Source organism: Ictidomys tridecemlineatus, chromosome 8 (genome assembly GCF_052094955.1).
Source record: "Ictidomys tridecemlineatus isolate mIctTri1 chromosome 8, mIctTri1.hap1, whole genome shotgun sequence".
Lineage (NCBI taxonomy): Eukaryota > Metazoa > Chordata > Mammalia > Rodentia > Sciuridae > Ictidomys > Ictidomys tridecemlineatus.
In genome coordinates this window covers 64,711,316-64,731,845 of record NC_135484.1, presented here as the reverse complement: position 1 = coordinate 64,731,845, position 20,530 = coordinate 64,711,316, and the positions used below count along the sequence as shown (strand labels likewise).

The 20,530-nt window shown below is 33.5% G+C and overlaps 1 protein-coding gene across 2 annotated transcripts in view; it reads right to left on the bottom strand.

Moving 5' to 3' along the window:
• Nucleotides 1-727: 727 nt before the first annotated feature.
• The window catches only part of Mms22l (MMS22 like, DNA repair protein), a 119,324-nt gene continuing 99,521 nt past the window's right edge, over nucleotides 728-20,530 (bottom strand). Inside the window, exons 20-25 of one of the 2 annotated variants that reach the window (XM_005338013.4) lie at nucleotides 17,182-17,351; nucleotides 14,459-14,670; nucleotides 11,197-11,360; nucleotides 4,305-4,401; nucleotides 2,779-2,946; nucleotides 728-1,071 (exon numbers count right to left, since the gene is read on the bottom strand). In XM_005338013.4, coding sequence (XP_005338070.2) covers nucleotides 981-1,071; nucleotides 2,779-2,946; nucleotides 4,305-4,401; nucleotides 11,197-11,360; nucleotides 14,459-14,670; nucleotides 17,182-17,351 — 902 coding nt within the window. In that variant the 3' untranslated portion in view covers nucleotides 728-980. Of the gene's footprint in view, nucleotides 1,072-2,778; nucleotides 2,947-4,304; nucleotides 4,402-11,196; nucleotides 11,361-14,458; nucleotides 14,671-17,181; nucleotides 17,352-20,530 lie in introns of those variants that run through there. The other variant, XR_005732913.2, reaches the window with a different exon arrangement.

Sequence of the window (20,530 nt, the reverse complement as noted above, 5' to 3'; positions counted from 1 at the left end):
TAATACTAGGACTGAAACTTTACCACATCAAGACCAACTGGTAAAACACAATCTGGATGAGAGTTAAAAAGTAAAGAAAAAATAGTTATGAAAGGAAACTAAATTGGTTCTCTAAACTTACAAGATGCCAAATTATAAGAGCAAGGAGAGAGATCAGCTGACTGCTCAACTTTTATATAATCTTAAGAAGTTTCCAGAATATTTTTATTTATTCTTTTCTTCTTAAAGACTCTTATTTTTTTCCACCTGATATCTTTTAATGACAACTCCAAGCTAGATACTTTTGGAATAAGTTTAAAATCTTTTTAGGTATTATCTGTGTAATCCCTAAGTCAGATTCAGCCTGAATCCTAAGAGAGTTAAGTATACTTTGTAAGGGTTTTATTTATAAACTTGCCTCACACATAGTATAAAGGAAAACAAATATGTATCTCTAAACACCCAACTCCTCTAACAAAACAAAAACATATCACCAAAAAAAAAAAAAAAAAAAAAAAACCAAAACCAAAAACAGCAGAGGTCAGCCAGGTAATTTGAAAAATAAGCCTATTAAAACAGAAGGTGTAAACACACACACACACACACACACACACACACACACACACACACACACACACACAAAACACACACACACACAAAACACATCAATCACAAGACAGGAAGTCACATTATAGTAAAAAGTCCATGGATGTATCAGAACAAACCCGCATAGTACTCATACACAGAAAACATTTCCAGAAAAGGCTTCTTTAATTTAGTTTAACCAAAATTTCTTCAAACAAGATTATAGTTTGGCAAAGCTCCAAGGATGCTAATACACAGTTACTAATTAATCTTTATTTCCTTATTTATATATTTTATACTTATATAAGAAAAAAATCCCAGAAAGCATTTTTTAACAGATCATTATATAATTAATTAAAAGTAGGAGATGGATTAGTTCAAAGTAGTTTTAGATGATAAGCAATAGACAGGGTGAATCACAAAATATATGTATTGTCATTTTCCAGTCTCTGCATCTCATCTTGTCCCATCTGTCCTAGGCGAGATAAAAGTTTTCTATAGGCTTCCCTGTTTAAGAAAAAAGAAAAGAAATAAAATAGACTTATTATCTTTTTCAGCATTTTTCCACTTGAATATTTACAAATTGAAACCTGTCTGTGGGTCTAACTATCCATCCATCCATTCATTCATCTAGCAGATTTATTAAAACACTTTTAAAAAAAGGTACCTGTATATTTTGTGAGTAAACCTAGATGTTAGGATTAATTCAGTTTTTAAAAGTATGAGTGATATACATATATATCAAGTATAGATTTAAAATGACACATCAAAGTTTACTAACCATCTGCAATGACATAATGCTACTAGGTAATGAAATATAATCATGAAATAATTAACAGATAGGAATGGTATGCTTATAATGGGAAGACTTGTTTTGCAAACTAAAAATGAAAATAAAAGTTTTACAACCATAAAACAGAACTGTATAACACTTTTAGTATACGCCCTATTTTCTTCTTTATCTTCTTAGAAATAACAAAGTTTGAAAATAAAATATTGTTGCTCCTATTAGATTCTCTAGTATTTCCCTGTATCTGAAATGTGTTTTAGATTTATTGTGCCTGGCAGTTATTTCATTAGACTAAATATCTGTGCTATTCAGAATTGTTAAAACCAACCCTCTCGTGTCCCTGCTTGCAAAGTAGTATAATAACAGAACACTTGTTCCAACAATGTACTATGTTAGGATGTTTCATGTAGTCTCTTCAGTTTTTTCATTTGCATGAGCTTGTTTAATGACATGACAATGAACATCATTTCTTTAAAGCTATGATTTAAAGTGACCCAATCTTTTCTCTCTGGAAAATAAGAGGCTAGCCACGTTACTGTGTAAGAGAAGAGATGTTCTACCTTAGCACAGAAAAACTATTCCCTGACCCTCCTTTTTAAAAATTTCCATTTATTATACTGAAAGATGCAGTTCATTAGTTTGCTAAAGCTGCTGCAATCAGTATAGTCATGTCTCCAAGAATGGTCTCCAATATGACATTATACAATTAAAATTTCTCAACTAAAACCTGGAACATGCATGTTTATTAGATTGTGCATGTGTACAGATACACAGGAACACAATTAAAAGCATTTGATTCTGTAATAAATTGTAGGACATAAGAATCCTAGTGTGAGTACTGACTGATCTAAAGTAATCTCTTTAGGAAATATAAACATATTCCTACAGAATTATATTTCTCTAAATAGTCCAGCATATTTGGTTGGGTTAAGTCTATAAAAATTTTTTTTAAAAAGTCTTATCTATTTCTTCCCCCCCCCAAATCTGTTTTATCTAAATGGGTTACTTACCTTTATCATATGGCTATGCATGATAAAGTTGACTCAATAAATCTAGCATCCCTCAAAGGATTATGAATTGGCACTATGGGTTTTATAAAATAAGATACCTGAGGCTCTGAAACCCACTTCACAAAGAGAAACACAAGTGTTTTGAGCAATAGTAGTCCTACTGAAATACACAGCTTTCTAATATGGTCTTTGAAAGGAAGTACACGAGATAGGATCTGCTAAGTTTGTTGATAAACCACAGTATTTTTTAATCATACTTTACAAAACTGATAATAATCCCAATATTGAAATATTTTTCAACTGAAAAGAACACATCCCAAATTTTGGGGAATGAGAAAATAGCCATTTTGATAAAAAGAAATACAGATTTCATAAACATTGTCCAAAAGAATGTAATTAAATGAGCAAATATACCTTTGTTCAATATTTTTGCCAAGGCCCCATTTCAATTCCGAATCCTTCAGAGATTGAGTGAGGGTAGAAATCAAGGAGATGACAATCTGCTGCTTCAGTGTTGCTACTATCTCTAAAATGCTGTAAACTTGATGACTGTATCTTATACCATAATCCTGGATAAACTGCCTGTGAAAGTAAAACACATCACTCAAAATTCTGGAGTTATTCTTTGAGTTGGTGCCTACACTGCAGTCAACCACAGCCTAAGCACAAAAATGATCACTTCATGTAATATTATCATGAAAACTATATTTAACATGGAGACTACTATTAGTACTTTAAAATAGAGGACAGAAATGTCCTATTCCTGTGTCATCCAAGACCAGTGATGGTACTGGGGATGAGGAAGGAGCTGGAATCCTAGGAGGATGAATTAAGTGGAAAAAATCTAATTCCAGAGACTCTATGCTATACTTTCTGGAAGCATTAAAATGAGGGGAAGCAGGAAAGAGTGTGGAAGACACCAAAAGGGAGAAGAAAGTCAGATATCCTTCATTTCTCTGGATAAACAGTATGCTAACAGGGAAAGCAAAATATTAAAAATAGACCTTTATTTTCTTTAAAATGAACAGGAGACTTGATACCCACAGAAGCCTTTATGAATGAAACTATCTTTTAACCCTAAAATTTTCACATCCCCATCGACAAAATAAAAGCCATCTAATATAATAAATTGTAGATAATAAACATGGAATCCTTGATCACATAAAATAATTTTCCCCTCTCCTTGGACTCCACAATATTCACATTCACAAATGGATCACAACTTAAATAAACTGAATAGTAGATATGTGCCAAAATATAATGAGAAAAAAAAACTGAGTCGTCCAAGAGCCAACATAGAACACAGGATATGGACCCTAAATTATTTGTTATGGTGGTAGTAAGATAGAGATATTTATAATGAGGGTAAACTTACAAACCTTGATAAAGAAATATTTAAAAAATACTGCCCTCACCGAAAGCATAAGACTCTAAAGGGGACAAGGCAGGAAAGAGGAAAAAAGTAATTCTCAAGTGGCACTGTTATTCCTATGAACAACAAACCTACTCCTATAAAGTCCATACCTCACAAATTAAACATAAGACAGCCTTCTGAAACTAAAGGATCTAAAGCAAACCAGAAAACCAAGGACATATCCTTTTACACTGTACACTGAGCAACATGCTTAAGCAAGCTCCGGAGCCCTGTGCACCTGCCATCATGACTCCTGTTTCTCACCCTTTCTTCTCAAATACGTGCAAGAATCTTTTAGGAAATTCACAAGTCATTTCAAGTCAGCTCCCTTATCTGTTTCCCTGGCATTTTTATTTTTCAATAAAACAACACAATGTAACAAAACTACTGCCAAAAATACAATAATTGAAATACTATAAATAAGTAGTAACACATTATGTTTTGGATAATTAGTCATTTAAAAAACATGCTGGCTGTCAAATGGCTGGCAACAGTCTCCTTGCCAGTTGGCATATTTTCTAGTTACCTAAACACAGAAGTCAGCTGGGCGGCAGGTTCTCCTTCTGACCCCACTTGGCAGGCTTTTACCACGTACTGTAGGTTCTCGGTGGCCAGCCTTTTAACTAGGAGGAAAAATTATAGCATTACATACTGTGTCTGAATTGACCATCTGGATCCTCATTTTTAACACTCTTAATTTAGAAAAAGATGTGTTTTCTTGAAGTATCTACATGTGTTTTTGCTAATTTTCACAATGAAATAGTTACGAATTTTGTTTTGTTCTAGAGTATACTAAAAATGTTTAAAAGTCTATTTTTGACTCTAAAAATTGAAAATAACACATGAAGATATGTTCTTCTCTTAGAAAGGTGTTCATATTCAAAAATATTACACCAACATAAGCCTGCACACACTGTTACACATTGACAAAAGAAAGCCCTTCAAATAAGCTGACTGATGATAGGCAGATTGATTGGTTTTTAATTTATAAACATATTCCTCCCATTCCCTCAGAAATACATAAAAAGCAAAATCAGATACCACCTACAATCTATCTTCACTTAAAATTAGCCAAACATACATAAAAACTATGTTATCTTCCTTTCAAAAGATAACAAAGTCTCAAATGAATATTTGTATTCTTTAAATATTTTAAGAAACACTTTAGAATGGCATGCTTGTATACAATAGTGCAAAAACATTCCTATGATTTGAGTCTTAAATGTGTTCCCAAAGGCTCATGTGTTAAAGGTTTGGCTCCCCATCTGTGATGCTATTGGGAGATGGCAGAACACTTTAATGGATGGGGCTTAAGTGAGGAACTTGGGTCACTGTGAAGGAGATATTGGGACCCCAGCCCCTTCCTTTTCCTTGCTTTTTTCCCACTACTATGAAGTGAACAGTTTCCTTTGCCATGTGTGCCCACCATATGAAATACTACATCCCCACAGGCTCAAAGACAACAGAGCCAACCAATCATGGACTGAAACCTCCAAAATTGTGGTCCAAAATAAACCTTTCCTCTTTTTAAGTTGATAATCTCAGTTATTTTGTTACAGTAATGCAAAGCTGACTAATACAAATATCAAGAAAGAATACAGAAAACCCAACATGTTCTGAATGCTTCTAAATTTTTGTCATGTTTTAGGCATATTAAATATGAATCATGTTACAAGGTTCATCCAAGTTACAGTATATATCATCAGTTCTTCATTTCCTTTTGTAGGCCAACTAATACTACATTATATGGATCTATAAAAATTTTAAATTATCTATTGGTTAAAGGACATTCTACATTTTATTATACTATATACTATTGCTATGAATATGAATGTTCTGATTTCTATACAGAAGTGTTTTTGTTTCATTTCTTTCTCTATTAGAAAAGTATCTATTCATATCTATTACCCATCTCATTTTTCAATTCAGTTGTCTTTTTATTATTGAGTTTCGGAGTACTTTATACATTCCAGATACAAATTCCTTATCAGATATCATTTGTAAATAATCTTCACAATCCTGGGTTGCCATTCCACTTTCTTCTTTGAAACATAATAGCTTTTAATTTTTATTAACTCCAGTTTCTTTTTCTTTTGTGGTTATACTTTTGTTGTCAGCTCTAAAAATCTGTTGTCAAATCCAAGGTCAGAAAGACTTATCCTTAACCTATGCTTACTTCCAAGAGTATACTTTTAGCTTTAACATTTAGATTTCTGATTTATTTTGAGTAAATTAGACGTTCATATAGAACTCATTATTGTTATACTCACTCCAGTTTTTTTGGTTACCTTTCTACATATTAATCTTACTGACCTTGTTTTGTAACAAAAATCATTTTTCCTTTCCTGATTTCAAATTTTTCTCCTCACTTTAACTTTTTTGAATCTTTACTATAATGTGTCTGTCTATAGACGTCTTTGTGTTTTCCTTACCCAGAGTTAGCTAAACTTCTTGAATGTATATATTTTGGAAATCTTTAGCCATTATTTTTTCCCAATTTTTTTCTGTTCCTTTCTGTCCTCTTGGTTCACCTATTACACATAGCTGGTGTACTTAACAGTATCCCACAATTCTCAAAAGCTTTGTTCATTTTTTTCAGTCTTCTTCTTTCTTCTTAGACTGTTTAATATATATTGATCTATCATCAAGTTTGCTGATTCTTTCTACTGCCAATTTCAATCCACTAGAGAGCCTCTGGTAAACTTGCCAGTTCAGCTGCTATATCTTATCTCCAGAGTTCACATTTTTTTCTTACAATTTCTCTTTATTCATATTCTATATGTGATGTGACATTGTCAATGTAATTTCCTTTATTTATTATGTTTTCTTTTAGTTATGTGACTATATTTAAAATAACTCCTATCACATCCAATGTCTGATCCTTTCTCTAGGAGTTTCTGTTGCTGGCTCCCCACCCAGTATATAAATTGTAATTTCTTTTCTTTACGTCTTTTAATTTTTTTGGTAGAGTATTGGATATCTTTTCTTTTTTGGGTGAAGTCTACTCCTCCAATGGTATAATTGAAATGCCAAGTTGCCGATGCTTTCCCCCAGTGCTGTAATTGGCAGGTTTCTCTCTCTCTTTTTTTTAATTATTAGTTGTTCAAAACATTACAAAACTCTTGACATATCATATTTTATACATTTGATTCACATGGATTATGAACTCCTATTTTTACCCCGTATACATATTGCAGATTCACATCGGTTACACATCCACTTTTTTACATATTGCCATACTAGTGTCTGTTGTATTCTGCTGCCCTTCCTATCCTTTACTATCCCCCCTCCCCTCCCCTCCCCTCCCCTCCCATCTTCTCTCTCTACCCTATCTACTGTAATTCATTTCTCTCTTGGTTTTTTCCCTTTTCCCCTCACTTCCTCTTATATGCAATTTTGTATAATAATGAGGGTCTCCTTCCTTTACCATGTAATTTCCCTTCTCTCTCCCTTTCCCTCCCCCCTCTCGTCCCTGTTTAATGGTGATCTTTTTCTCATGCTCTTCCTCCCTGCTCTGTTCTTAGTTGCTCTCCTTATATCAAAGATGACATTTGGCATGTTTTTTAGGGATTGGCCAGCTTCACTTAGCATAATCTGCTCTTGTGCCATCCATTTCCCTGCAAATTCCACGATTTTGTTATTTTTTAGTGCTGAGTAGTACTCCATTGTGTATAAGTGCCACTTTTTTTAATCCATTCATCTATTGAAGGGCATCTAAGTTAGTTCCACAGTATAGCTATTGTGAATTGTGCTGCTATGAACATCATTGTAGCAGTATCCCTATAGTACGCTCTTTTAAGGTCTTTAGGGAATAGTACGAGAAGGGGAATAGCTAGATCAAATGATGGTTCCGTTCCCAGCTTTCCAAGGAATCTCCATACTGCTTTCCAAATTGGCCGCACCAATTTGCAGTCCCACCAGCAATATACAAGTGTACCCTTTTACCCACATCCTCGCCAGCACTTGTTGTTTGACTTCATAATGGCTGCCAATCTTACTGGAGTGCGATGGTATCTTAGGGTGGTTTCGATTTGCATTTCTCTGACTGCTAGAAATGGTGAGCATTTTTTCATGTACTTATTGATTGATTGTATGTCCTCCTCTGAGAAGTGTCTGATCAGGTCTTTGGCCCATTTGTTGATTGGGTTATTTGTTATCTTATTATTTAATTTTTTGAGTTCTTTGTATACTCTGGCTATTAGGGGTCTATCTGAAGTGTGAGGAGTAAAAATTTATTCCCAGAATGTAGGCTCCCTATTTACCTCTCTTATTGTTTCTCTTGCTGAGAAAAAACTTTTTAGTTTGCAGGTTTCTATTTAACTACCCTTTCTTTGATCACAGCCAGCTGCTTAAAGCTCCACTAATTAATTTCTGGACAACTGTTCTATTGTTTTAAACAATGCCCTGGGGGCATAAATAGCTTTACAGGCTGATCCAATCAACTTCAGGATCCTTTGACAGGGTGCTTTATGGGGTCAGTGTCTGAAATTTATTCTGACCCAAGGGCTTTTTCTTTTACTGATTCACTCAACCTGGCTGGCCTATAAATTAGTGTTATATCTCAGATGAAAATTATCAATTTCCTTAATGTATCTCACCTCCATTTTCATTGTTTTTGAGAGTACTCAGTATGAATTTTTCCATATTCTGTTGCCAATGAAGACAATTATTTTACAAGAAATTCAAAACTCTGTTCTATGGCTTGTTTCTTGTTTGCTTCCACCCAGGCAAAAATCTCAGAGGAATATCTTTGGTGTTGAGTGTGAAGACAATGGTGCCTACTATTTTGTGCAACATTCATTTTAGGAGCTGAGAATCCAGGAAATAAAGGGAAATAGGCCTAAGACCTCTTGACTTGCTCTTCTTGTTATCAAACACCTGCCCCCAACAATGATCAGGTCTTTCAGTGCTGTTGAACTCATTTATGGTCTGTCCCACTAATGGGGCTGAGCAGAGGACTGGAACCCCTACCTCTAGGCCATACTTACCTAGAAAAGAACTTCAGCATTAAGTAGCCAAAGCTACCTATTCATATCCTCATAAATGAGAAATATTTGTCCTCTCTCTCCTAGGATGATATCCCTCCTATTGTGAGCTGGGGAGAGAGGGAACCATATATTCTTGCATTAACTGTCTAGAATAGAGTTACTGCCTTGATGTGCTTGGAAGGAACAGGAGGGAGTGGTCTTGGTTCAATACCGGGGACTCTGGCTATTCTTATCACCTTTTAGTTCTTTCTTTAAATAAATGTTTCTCTATTTCTTGTTTATTCTTAGTATCATTTCCAGAGAATTTAAATGCTGTCTTTAAATATTTTTCACCTGGTTTGCTGGTTAATTAGTTATGTTATTATGCTAACAGGTATGGGTTTTTGAGTAGACATGTTGTCAATACTTGTAGGCATATACCTAGGAGTAGAACTGCTGGTTCATATAATAACTTTAGATTTCTATGATTTTTCAGGCTTTCATTTTAAACACTGAGACCATAGGTAAGTCAGAGAAAATTTTCTCTAAGCCAAACTTGCAAATCTGCTTCATATTTCTCCTCTGGCTTATAGAGAATACAATGCAGAGAATACTATATTCTAACTATATTGAACATGTGATGTATTTACTAGTCAGATGTGAGCTCTAACTAGCGGTCTCCTTAATGATAAAATGTTAGTATCATCAACAATGATTTTTTGGGGGACTGTGACTGTGGCTCAGTGGTACAGCATTTGCCTAGAACACGTGAGGCATTGGGTTTGATCCTCAGTACCACAGAAAAATAAATAAATATTTAAAAAGGTTTAAAAAAAGGCATTTCTTAAAAAAAAAAATGATAGGTTGGTCAACACTTTATACAGTAGTACATCCCTTATCCTTGGATGATACATTGTAAGACAACTGCCCCAACTGTGATGCCTGAAACTGTGGACAGTACTGAAAACTACATATATTATGTTTTTTCTTATACATACAGAGCTACAATAAAGTTTAGCTTATAAACTAGGCACAGGAAGAGATTAACAAGACAAAAAGAACTATATACTGTAATGAAAGTTACATGAATAGGGTTTCTCTCTCTCAAAACATCTTAATCTTTCAGCATTCTGTGGCTCTTTCTTTTTTTTTTTTTTGGAATATCCAAATTGCTAGCATTACTACTCTAACACTTTGGGGGCCATTATTAAGTAAATAAGCATTGCTTGAACACACATTATGATGTCTATCTGATAACTGAGAAAACTACTAAATGACTAATAGGTGCGTAGCATATACAGCATGGATACACTGAACAAAGGAATGATTTATGAGATTGTATCATACTTATTCAGAATGGTACAGAACTTAAAACACTCAAGAATTGCTTATTTCTGGAATTTTCCATCTAATCTTTTCAGACACTATTAAGAACAGGTAACTGAAAGAACATAAAGCCAAACTATAAACAAAGGGCAACTGCTGTACTACCTGCTCTATGTTAGCAACTTTGTATTATACAGTACAATAGGATTTCATCGAAATTCAAAGTACATGTAAGTTTTTAATGAGGTCAAAATCTCTAAAGAGTCTGGGGGGCCATCACTGGATATTCTCTAGTGAGGAGGATGTTACCATGAATAACAGGATTATATATAAACATAACACAACGTTTTATACAAACCCAGAGTTAGGAACATTTAAAATACTGAAATAAATATGGATTTTTAAAAATAGGCATACATTTTTGAGATAAAACAGAACATTTCAAAGACTTGTTTGAGCTTTCCACTACCACTGTACTCATTTATCTTAGCAGTTGAAAGTACTTAGGCGAAAACATTTGAGATTCCCTGCCTTGAACAATCAAATTATAATGGTAAATACACACAAACAACCCTATTTACATTAAAAATTCCTTCAGGATTGAAGTATGATTCCTATTTTACATATTCCCAATAATCTTATTAAAGTGTTGACACTAGGGATTAAATAAGGGATATTTTAAGGCTGATGAGACTGAAAACAAAAAAACTAGAATCAAAGGATTCTCATAAGTTTCCCCCTAAATCAGCACAGATATTCTAGCAGAAACTGGGATAGAAGAAAGTACACTGGCCTCTGACCACTTGGTATTTGACAAATTGCATTTAGCATTGGAGCTAGACTAAATAAATAGTCTTTTAGATATTAACATAGGAAGTAGCCTTTAAATAAACTCTTTCCTTCAAGGGAAAAACAAAACTAAAACAGACCGAAATATGTCAATTTTTAACCATTTTATCCCTAACCTCAACTATTAGTTGGTATTCACTCTTATCCAGGATATAGGAACATACAGAAAATAGCCACACAACCTTTTGTAACCACTCATTTAACTGACAGGAAAGAGTACTTTCCTAATTTGTAAACGGAAAACAATGAGAAACACAAGTATATTCACAAACTAACCTTGGGGTTCATTGACCAACACCAAACATTGTAAGATGCCAGGAAGTAGCAGTTCAATATCACTAACATCTACGTCAGTTTCTTTGAAGAGTTGGAGAATAAAGACCAAAATGGATGCTAAGCGAGGAGGGGGTGCTGACCCTTTAAATGCAAAGCAGGATTTCCTGAAAAGAAGCAAAATTTTATTTTTTCTTTTCTTTAAAATTTTCAATAGAGCCAAAAAAAATTACTATATACTGTAATGATACTGACAAATTTACTGTAATGATACTGACAAACAATACTGACAAATCCTCAAGTGGATAAGGCAAAGTTTAAAAAAGCATGTATATTTTACCATGCGATCTTTAAATATCAGCTATTAGAAGCAATGACTACACATCCTTTCAGTATGCTATGATGGTCAAAACATAATACAGGGATGTATCATGAACTAAATTTAAAGCATCTGGCTTTAAAATGAATTTAACCAAACCTAACTGTTATTTTGTTGTTGTTTTTTCTTTTCTAGTAAGTATGATCTCCTCTCTCAGCTCCTCAAGGCTTCAACATTTTCTCTAATGTCAAATTTGCATAAATAAATTGCTCCTCACATTTATTTATTTAGGAATTTGAGAAGGTTCATATCTTTCTAAATAAATAAAAGTCCTGTTCTAGCAATCTGCTTCTTGCTCCAGCTTTACATCTTTCCGTTCTTCAGCAGGTAAAAGAATAAGAGAACTAGTTTAGAATTTTGTATCATCTGTCAAGGCAAGACAAATTTTAGCATTTTAGCTCAGCAGCGATTGTTAAGAATTTAATCGGACTCATCTTTGTATGCCCATTTCTTAGAATAGGTCCTTGGTCATAGCAGGTATTCAGGGTACATTAAAGTAAATAAATGAAAGTGAGATTAGTCACTTTCTTAAAAAAAGTCTAGAAAATCTGAAAATTTGTGAAATACTGCTAAATCTAAACTAGATATCAATATATGTTTGAAAACTAATGATAATTTACATAATGAGACACAGAAATCACTAAGGATTATAAACTCCTTCAGGAAAGGAACAATGTATAGTAATTGTTTCTCTTCCTCACGGCTTTTAACAAATACTGCATATTAGATTCAGTCATTCTTTGAGGGTGGGTTTTGTCCATCTGTTCACTACTGATTTACTAATGTCTAGAACAGACAATAATTGAGCACCTGGGATGTGCCAGGTACAAGTCTAAGAACAGGGATATAGATAAGTTTCTGAAAGCAAGGGAATCATCATCTAGTGGAGAAGTTAGATAAGACAAAAAACTGTGTTAAAGGTGCTTTAGCTAAGATCAGTACAGAATTCTCAGGAAGTCATGGGAAGAAGCTCAGATGGGAGACTGCTGGAGTAGAGCAGTACAGAAGGCAGGAAATCACAGGGGGCCATCTTTGTATCTTTCCTGAGTATTAAACAAAAACCAAAACCCTTGGGGCTGGGGATGTGGCTCAAGCGGTAGCGCACTCGCCTGGCATGCAAGCAGCCTGGGTTCGATCCTCAGCACCACATACAAACAAATGTTGTGTCCGCCGTAAACTAAAAAATAAGTATTAAAATTCTCTCTCTCTCTCTTTAAAACAAACAAAAAAAAATTCAAAAAACAAAACAAAATTAAAAAAAAAAAAAAAACCCTGAACCAAAACCCAGGAATTGTTACATCTTGGGGGTCTTCAACTAGAAACCATGAGAAAAAACACTTCCACTGGATACAAGTAAATAAGAAAGTCCATTAATGCAACTAGGATCCTCAATAATGGGGCTTAAAACAGTTCTAAAGATTTAATTTCACTTTAGTGAAACTTAAGATTATATTAAAATTAGTTGTGCAATGTCTCAAATACAGTGGTAGATTACTACAATCTTGCTGGAAATTCAGAAACAAGTTAGGCAAAACTAATATGAATTTGCAGATTGAGTCATGCAGGGCACACTACTTTAAGAAAGTAAAGAACATCATACAACATTGAGATCTCAGTTGTAGGTTTCATAGATGATAGGCAGGATTTAGTCCAGAAGAATAGCATTTTAATGAAGAAAATGGCATGAAGAATGCTGTGATGCAGGTAAGTATAAAGCATTTTGCAGCGGCAATAACTAAGCTCATAAATGTGATAATTATTTTTGTTTCTGCAGTAGAAGTGGAACCCAGAAATGCTTTATCACTGACCTACATCCTCAGCCCTTCATTTTATTTTGAGACAGGTTTTTGCTAAGTTGCTGAAGCTGGCATAGTAATTTGGAGAGGTGAAGTGACAGATTATGGAGAATTAGAATATGGAATTTATTTCACAGGTCAAAGGGAGCCAAGGAAGGTTTGGGGTCAGAGAAGTATCCAAATGCATCAGTATTTTAGGAGAAAAAAGTAATCCAGGTTCGTTTTTTTATGCTGAACTAGAAGAAAAAGACTAGATCTGGTGAAAGTAGTTGGGAGACTCTGGTATAGACAAGGGGCAATGTGATAAGTCAAGTAAAAATGAAGGAAGGAAGCAATCATTTGCCAAAGGAGAGAGAACAAAGAAGATAAAGCTTCCAAACCCAAGTAATAAGATACTAGGAACACAAAAAGAAGATGAGATTTTAGGTATGGAATCCTGTAATGAGAGGTGATGGATATTGTCAGGTCATTAAAAAACACAGAACACTTTTACTAGGAAAGAAAATATGTATCACCATAGCATCTTAAATGTTAAAAACTAATTTCATGTAAAGCTAAATATTACATGAAGACAAAAGATAATTTCTATTACTGAATTTTCCAGTATTGCAGTTAAAGGATATAAAGTTTAGTAGGAAACCTAAGAAGTTTCACTCATTAATCTATTTAATAATAAAATGGAGTTAAGATAAAGAGTGAACTAATAAAACAGGACTTCATATTAGCTTCCTTTTACATATCAGCATTTATCTTTTCCTTTATAAAATGTAATTACTATATTTTATAAAGTATAAAATAAAATTAATGCTTATGCTTATCTATTGAAAAACTATGAAATAACTTTAGGAATATATATGCAAGAAAAATAATGGCTCCATAGGAAAAAAAAAACAGAAGCAATTTAATAAGTATTGTCTTAGGCTGCTATGAGCAAATGTAATTTAAATAATTTCTTAATATTTCTCAGAAAAAGAAAAGTTTCTAAACTACCAGCATCCTAAATGATTGCCAGTATTTTTGAGATACTATGTTATTTTCTAACAGAGGTGAATAATTTATAGATATATCTATTTGTACTACTTAGATGTACCTTAAAACTTGTACAATGCATTTCTTTAGAGATGATATCGATGGAATGGTGGCTGAATTCCTCAGTGCCAGCAAAACAGGATGTTGTCCAACATCTGTAACATATGGTGAAGCTGGAAGAAACCGCCCAATATACTGCTCAATAACATTTCCTAGCAATTGATTCAAATAGGCATTTGGATTTTGAGACTGACAGCATATGATACACATGCCCTACAGGGGTGGGGAAAAAAAAAAAAAGAAAAAAGAAAGAAATACTAAGAAGTTTTAAAAATATATACAATATTTAGGAATTTACTAATATAATCCCAGAATTAATATTCATGTCAGAATTTATAACTTATCACTATCAAATGACATCTGACATCATCAATAGATAACATACATATGAATCTTCAGGAATTGAGCTTAGATATTACATATTCTATGGTATTTAACCAAAAATGCCTATTTTAGGGACATGAACATGGAAGCAGGAGAAAAGAATACAAAAAAAAACAACTGAGATTCTTTCTCCTGTCCTCAGAAAACTTGACTACTACTACTACTACTACTGCTACTACTGCTACTACACACACACACACACACACACACACACACACACAAATTATAAAATACATTTAAGGTCAGTCTTTTTTTTATATAGGGCACTGGTCATTTTTGTCTACATTTATGCCAAAACTTTTCCATGTTAAGAAATATGGTAAATTAGGGCTGGGAATGTAGTCAGTGGTAGAGTGCTTGCATGCCTAAGGCCCTGGTTTCTCTTTCCAGCATATGTGAGTGTGTGCGTGTGTGTGTGTGTGCATGCGCACACACACACACACACACACACACACACATACACACGGCTCATAAATGTGATAATTATTTTTGTTTTTGCAGTAGAAGTTGAACCCAGAAATGCTTTATCACTGAGCTACATCCTCAGCCCTTCTTTTTATTTTGAGACAGGTTTTTACTAAGTTGCTGAAGCTGGCCTTAAACTTGTGATTCTCCTGCCTCAGCCTTTTGCCTCACTGGGATTACAAGTGTGTGTCACCAATATGGTGATAAATTTTTTAAAAAATAATTAATTGAAGAAGAATGCAGAAGATTAAGACTTAGAGCAATAACAATTTATTTAGAGTTTTTTCTCTCAAGAACTGTGCCAAGTACTTTATATTCATTATTTCATTTAAATTTCTCAAAAAAACCCCATTGAGTTAATATTTTTATATACATTTTATAGCTAGGGAAACAGGTTTAGCAGGTTAAAACAAAACTTTGAGTTCTTGTGAACTTTATTGAGGTCCTAACTTTGCTAAACCTGTTTCCATATTCTCTTGATAAGCACCTTCCTTTCCACTCATCTGCCAGTTGTTGAGATAAGCAGTCTATACTGCGCTGTGGACTGTTCTTTATCTTTCTGCTAGATGACACATTAAACTTTGATTTATGTACTATCATAAATACAAAATTACCAAGTCAGCTTAAAGCTTAATTTCTCAAAAAAAAAAAAAACTATAGAGTTCATATCTTTATATCCATTTTACAGCTAGGGAAACAGGGTTAGCAAAGTTAGGAGACAGAAATTTTAAAAATCCATCTATGAAAGAGATCACTTAATTACCTAATCAAAATCTACTTTCTCCTTTCCTCCTCAGTTTTCCTTTCTTGACCTCAAATTAAGTAGCACTTATCTTCAATAATGAATGACAGGTCAATATTTCAAATTGACTACTGGACTTCATTACCTAGATATTCCATAAGCTTCAAACAAAAGTTGCTCAAAAACGGATCCTTATCTTCATCCCTGTATTGCCAGAATTTTCCATTTTAGTTAACAACACTACTAACTGTAGTACTAGTGTGATAAGTGTGATAGTGACTGGCAGTCTTCGGGAAACTAGGAAGCAATTCATTTTTTTTCTGTTCCTCCACAATTCATGCAGCAAGTATTTTTAATTGGAGCTCATCAATGGTTTTGAAATCTGCTGCGTGGGCTCTAATCTCACTGCCTTGGTTTAAAAACCTTTAGATAATATGTAGGCAATTTCAATGAACTAGTATTCTGTATCAATGCATTCTGTATCTCCAATCTAACCTCCTCACTATTTTAGATGTTAACACCAGAATCATTTTTCTAAAATGTAAACATGATTCTAATCACTCCCACTTCTTTGCTCAAAATCCATCAATACTCCCCATGTCAAAGATGAAATTCAAACTCTTTAGTATGGTAATATAAAGCCTTCCCGTATAAGGCTCCTTCCATGTGAATTTCCAACCACAACAGAACTATTTGCTTTTCCCCAATGCACCTTATTTTTTTTTAAAGTTCCCGCCCTAGTACAAGTTGCTCCTTCTGATAGAAATGGTCCTCAACTCTTACTCATTCAGCTCTTCTACACTTAATATTCTGTACAGTATGTTCTCACATCTCCTCCACCCTAGTCTGGTTGATGAATAGATAGCTCAGGTCTCTAAGGAAAATATTGAGCACACTACTATTAAGGGTCTGTGCCAGTTTGACAAGCTTCTTGAGGTTGAGAACTTACCTTTCTAATCTCTTTTTCTTTAGCTCTGAAAACAAAGAAGTTTAAAACTTGTTCAGTGCTTGTGTCACAGGTACACATGTACCTTGAGATTACAATGTCCGGTTTTTAAATCCGCATTTGGTAAATTATGTTTTAAGACAAATTTTCCCTTTTATTACTTTAAGCATCCACACTGCTTATATACCTGGAGATATAAAGGAAGACTCTTCTGAATTGCAGTCAGCATGGGTGCAGGTAATTCCTTCTCTTGCTGTAATACTGTATGTGGCAGCAGTAAACAATCTATGATCCGAAATAGCAATTTCTGGGCTTTAGAGGTGGCAAAAATTTGAGCCCATGATTTAACAAGAATTCCTAATAGAGAAGAGAAACAACAGCAGTTATGGTTGTCTCCTAACTACAGCATTTATTATTCCATGAAAAAAAATTGTGTTTAAAATATAAATAGGTAGTAGGAAGAATCATCCTGGGAGTCAAAAGATATAGTTTAAGCCTGTATTTCACTGAGATAAATTTCTCTCAGACTTCTGGGTTGGGAAAAACAAATATATGAGCAACTGGCATTCATATATTCTGCTTTACATTCATATATTCTTATATTCTTCTATTTCTTTATATTTTTATCTTTTATATAATTTTATAGGCTGCCTCAATCTAGTTCTCAAGGAGAGGTTTAACTAAATTTAATTATTAAAATAGGAGAAGTAGAAGTTGTAACACCTTGGAGCAATCATTTAGGCTCCTTAAACTTCAGTTTTTACACCTTTCACTTACTTATCATAAAAAAACACACACACACAAAATTTTGAAACTGGAATAAAAGAAAGAGACTTGATTTCCTTGATGCTATGAGTCCATCAACTATAAAATGTGATGAGAGTAAAATTTAACAAATGAATACGCTTTTTTTATATAGTATGTAATAGATACATAATTCTCACTGGGGTATATTATTGCTATTGAAGCCTCATTTATTGAAAACCAAATTTAAAAAGAGATTAAGTGCTTGTTCCAACAGCAGAGTGATAAAACTACTGCATAAACTTTTACATTTCATTCTACCTTAGAAAGCAAAAAAGATGATGACATTCAAAGTCATTTCCATCAAACAGAAACTTTAAAATTCAAACTCAGAAGGAGAACACACCTGCTTAAAGAAGAATATATTGATGTTAAAAAAAACAACCAATAATCACTTCTAAGAAGAACAAACAGCAACATTAATCATCTGTTGTAAAAGGAAGTACAATAATCAATCATAAAGAAACACAGTGTTCACTTAGCAATATTTTAAACAATGCTAGCTTGCTCCTCATTTTTTAGTGGGTAGAAAATTTGAGTCTGACAGCAATATAAGAAGAACTCACATTCTAACTAACATTAATATATCCATAAAGCAACTGTCATCATAACCAACATTTGAAATGATTCACATCATTCAGGTGTCATAAAGATATTACTTAAAAAGAGTAGATACGGACCAACCAAAAACACATCATCTACCCTTGTGTTTCATCTTCTGCAGTAAAAGACCTTAGTTTTTATGAGGCCACAGAAGGGAAAAGTTAATACATTTGATGTTTCAGATTCCTACTTCTTAAATTTCAGCTGATAATATCTGTACATATGTGATATTAAAAATGCAAACAAGAATGATGAGGAAAAACTTAAGTCAAAAACATTGGGAACAGGTTAGGGCTGTAGCTCAGTGGCAGAGCACTTGCCATGTGTGAGGCACTGGATTCGATCCTGAGCACTATATAAAAGAAATAAACAAATAAAGGTATTCTGCCTATTTACAACTACAGAGCAACAACAACAACAACAACTTTGGGAACAGTTTAAATACATAGTAGGTTTATTAAAAACAAAACAGAACAAAAACAAGTCTTTTTACTGGCTATAAAGAAATATTATATACTAATACTAAGACAATCTCCTTGTCTAAAGATAACCACTATAAAAAAGTTCTTTCGTATATACTTATTTTCTACTTTAAAAGTATTGGAATCATTATAATACATATTTAAAAATCTATTTATACTTAAAAGCAATCTTTCTTATTTAAAAACAATAATATGATGTACTACTAATAGATTTATAAATTTATTAAATTCAAGAAATATTTAGCATCTGCTATTACCTACACTGGAGAAATTTTCAAACCAGCATATTTTAAATTCCCAATACAGTATGTGATGCATACTCCATAAATATTCTTTTTCTTTTCTTTTTCAAAATACGAAATGAGGGAAATAAAAATTTCAGAAGTTACGGCTACTACTCTGAATAAGATTAAAAATTAGTACACATTTTTTGTTAGAGTCTGTAAACAAGTCAGGATGGCGCCTGGCATTTTGCCAGAGAAATGTTAGAGTCTGTAAACAAGTCTGGATGGCGCCTGGCAAAATGCCAGAGGGAGTGGTTTATGAAGTAATGCCAGCGAGCCATTAAGTGCGGAGATTCCTTATTGGTTCACTGCTGTATCGAGTTTATGTTAATTAAGATAAGCTTTGTGGAATGTATATATACTGCTCCTGTCCTAGAATAAACGGCTCCCACTCCTGCTATATCAATCTACACAAGTTTCTCGTCACCCCCCCCCCCTTATCTGTTCTTCACTTATTTTTTTCTTTCTTTCTTTTGCAGTGCTGGGTATTGAACCCAGAACTTCACACATGCTAGGCAAGCACTCTACCATTGAGCTACATCCCCAGCCCTACCTGTTCCTAATTTCTAATGAATAAATGGGTAACACCATAGTTGTATATTCTATTCCCTGTTTTTGAGATATCTACACAAAAAGAAAAAATATAAACCTATTTGCCACTAATCCCCCCACCCCAAAAAACCCAAGGTTGCAGAACAAAGAAGGCCTTCAAGAAAATTCTTCATAAGTAAAATTTTGCCCCAGGTCTACATATCACAAATCCAATGTCATTTTGTAGTTTCTGATAAGACTATCATATATTCTGCAATATAAAGACATAACTCTGTAATCATACACTTAGCTTGGCAAAAAGCTAAATCTGGAAACATCATAAAACTTTTTTAAGAGACTAATATAAGCCTAAATGCTAAAATGCTAATCAAGATTTTCCTATGTAATATTTATAATAAATTTATAATAAATATTCTAAAATTAAGGTGTCTGAATTGCTACCATTGCTTTCACTACATTGCATATCATCCATATTTACACATTTTTCACATTCTCCTTTATCTTTCACAACAAAGATAAAAGGTTTGAGACAGCCTAAATCAGGTTTATTTATACATTCACAAGATTAAAGGGAATAGATATAAGGTTTTGGCCACAGAGAAATAAAAAAACTAAAAAAAACTTAAATTCTATATAAGAACTTCTAAGGAAATCTTTTTCATGTACCTTTATCCAGTTCCTATTTTTGGTTAGCAACATGGTTTTAGTGAACAAAGATATTCAAATTACTGAATTCCTAAAGAAAGATGAACTCTATTGTTCTAGAACAAGCAGAGAAAAAGATTTCTTTTTGAAAATGGAAAACACAATA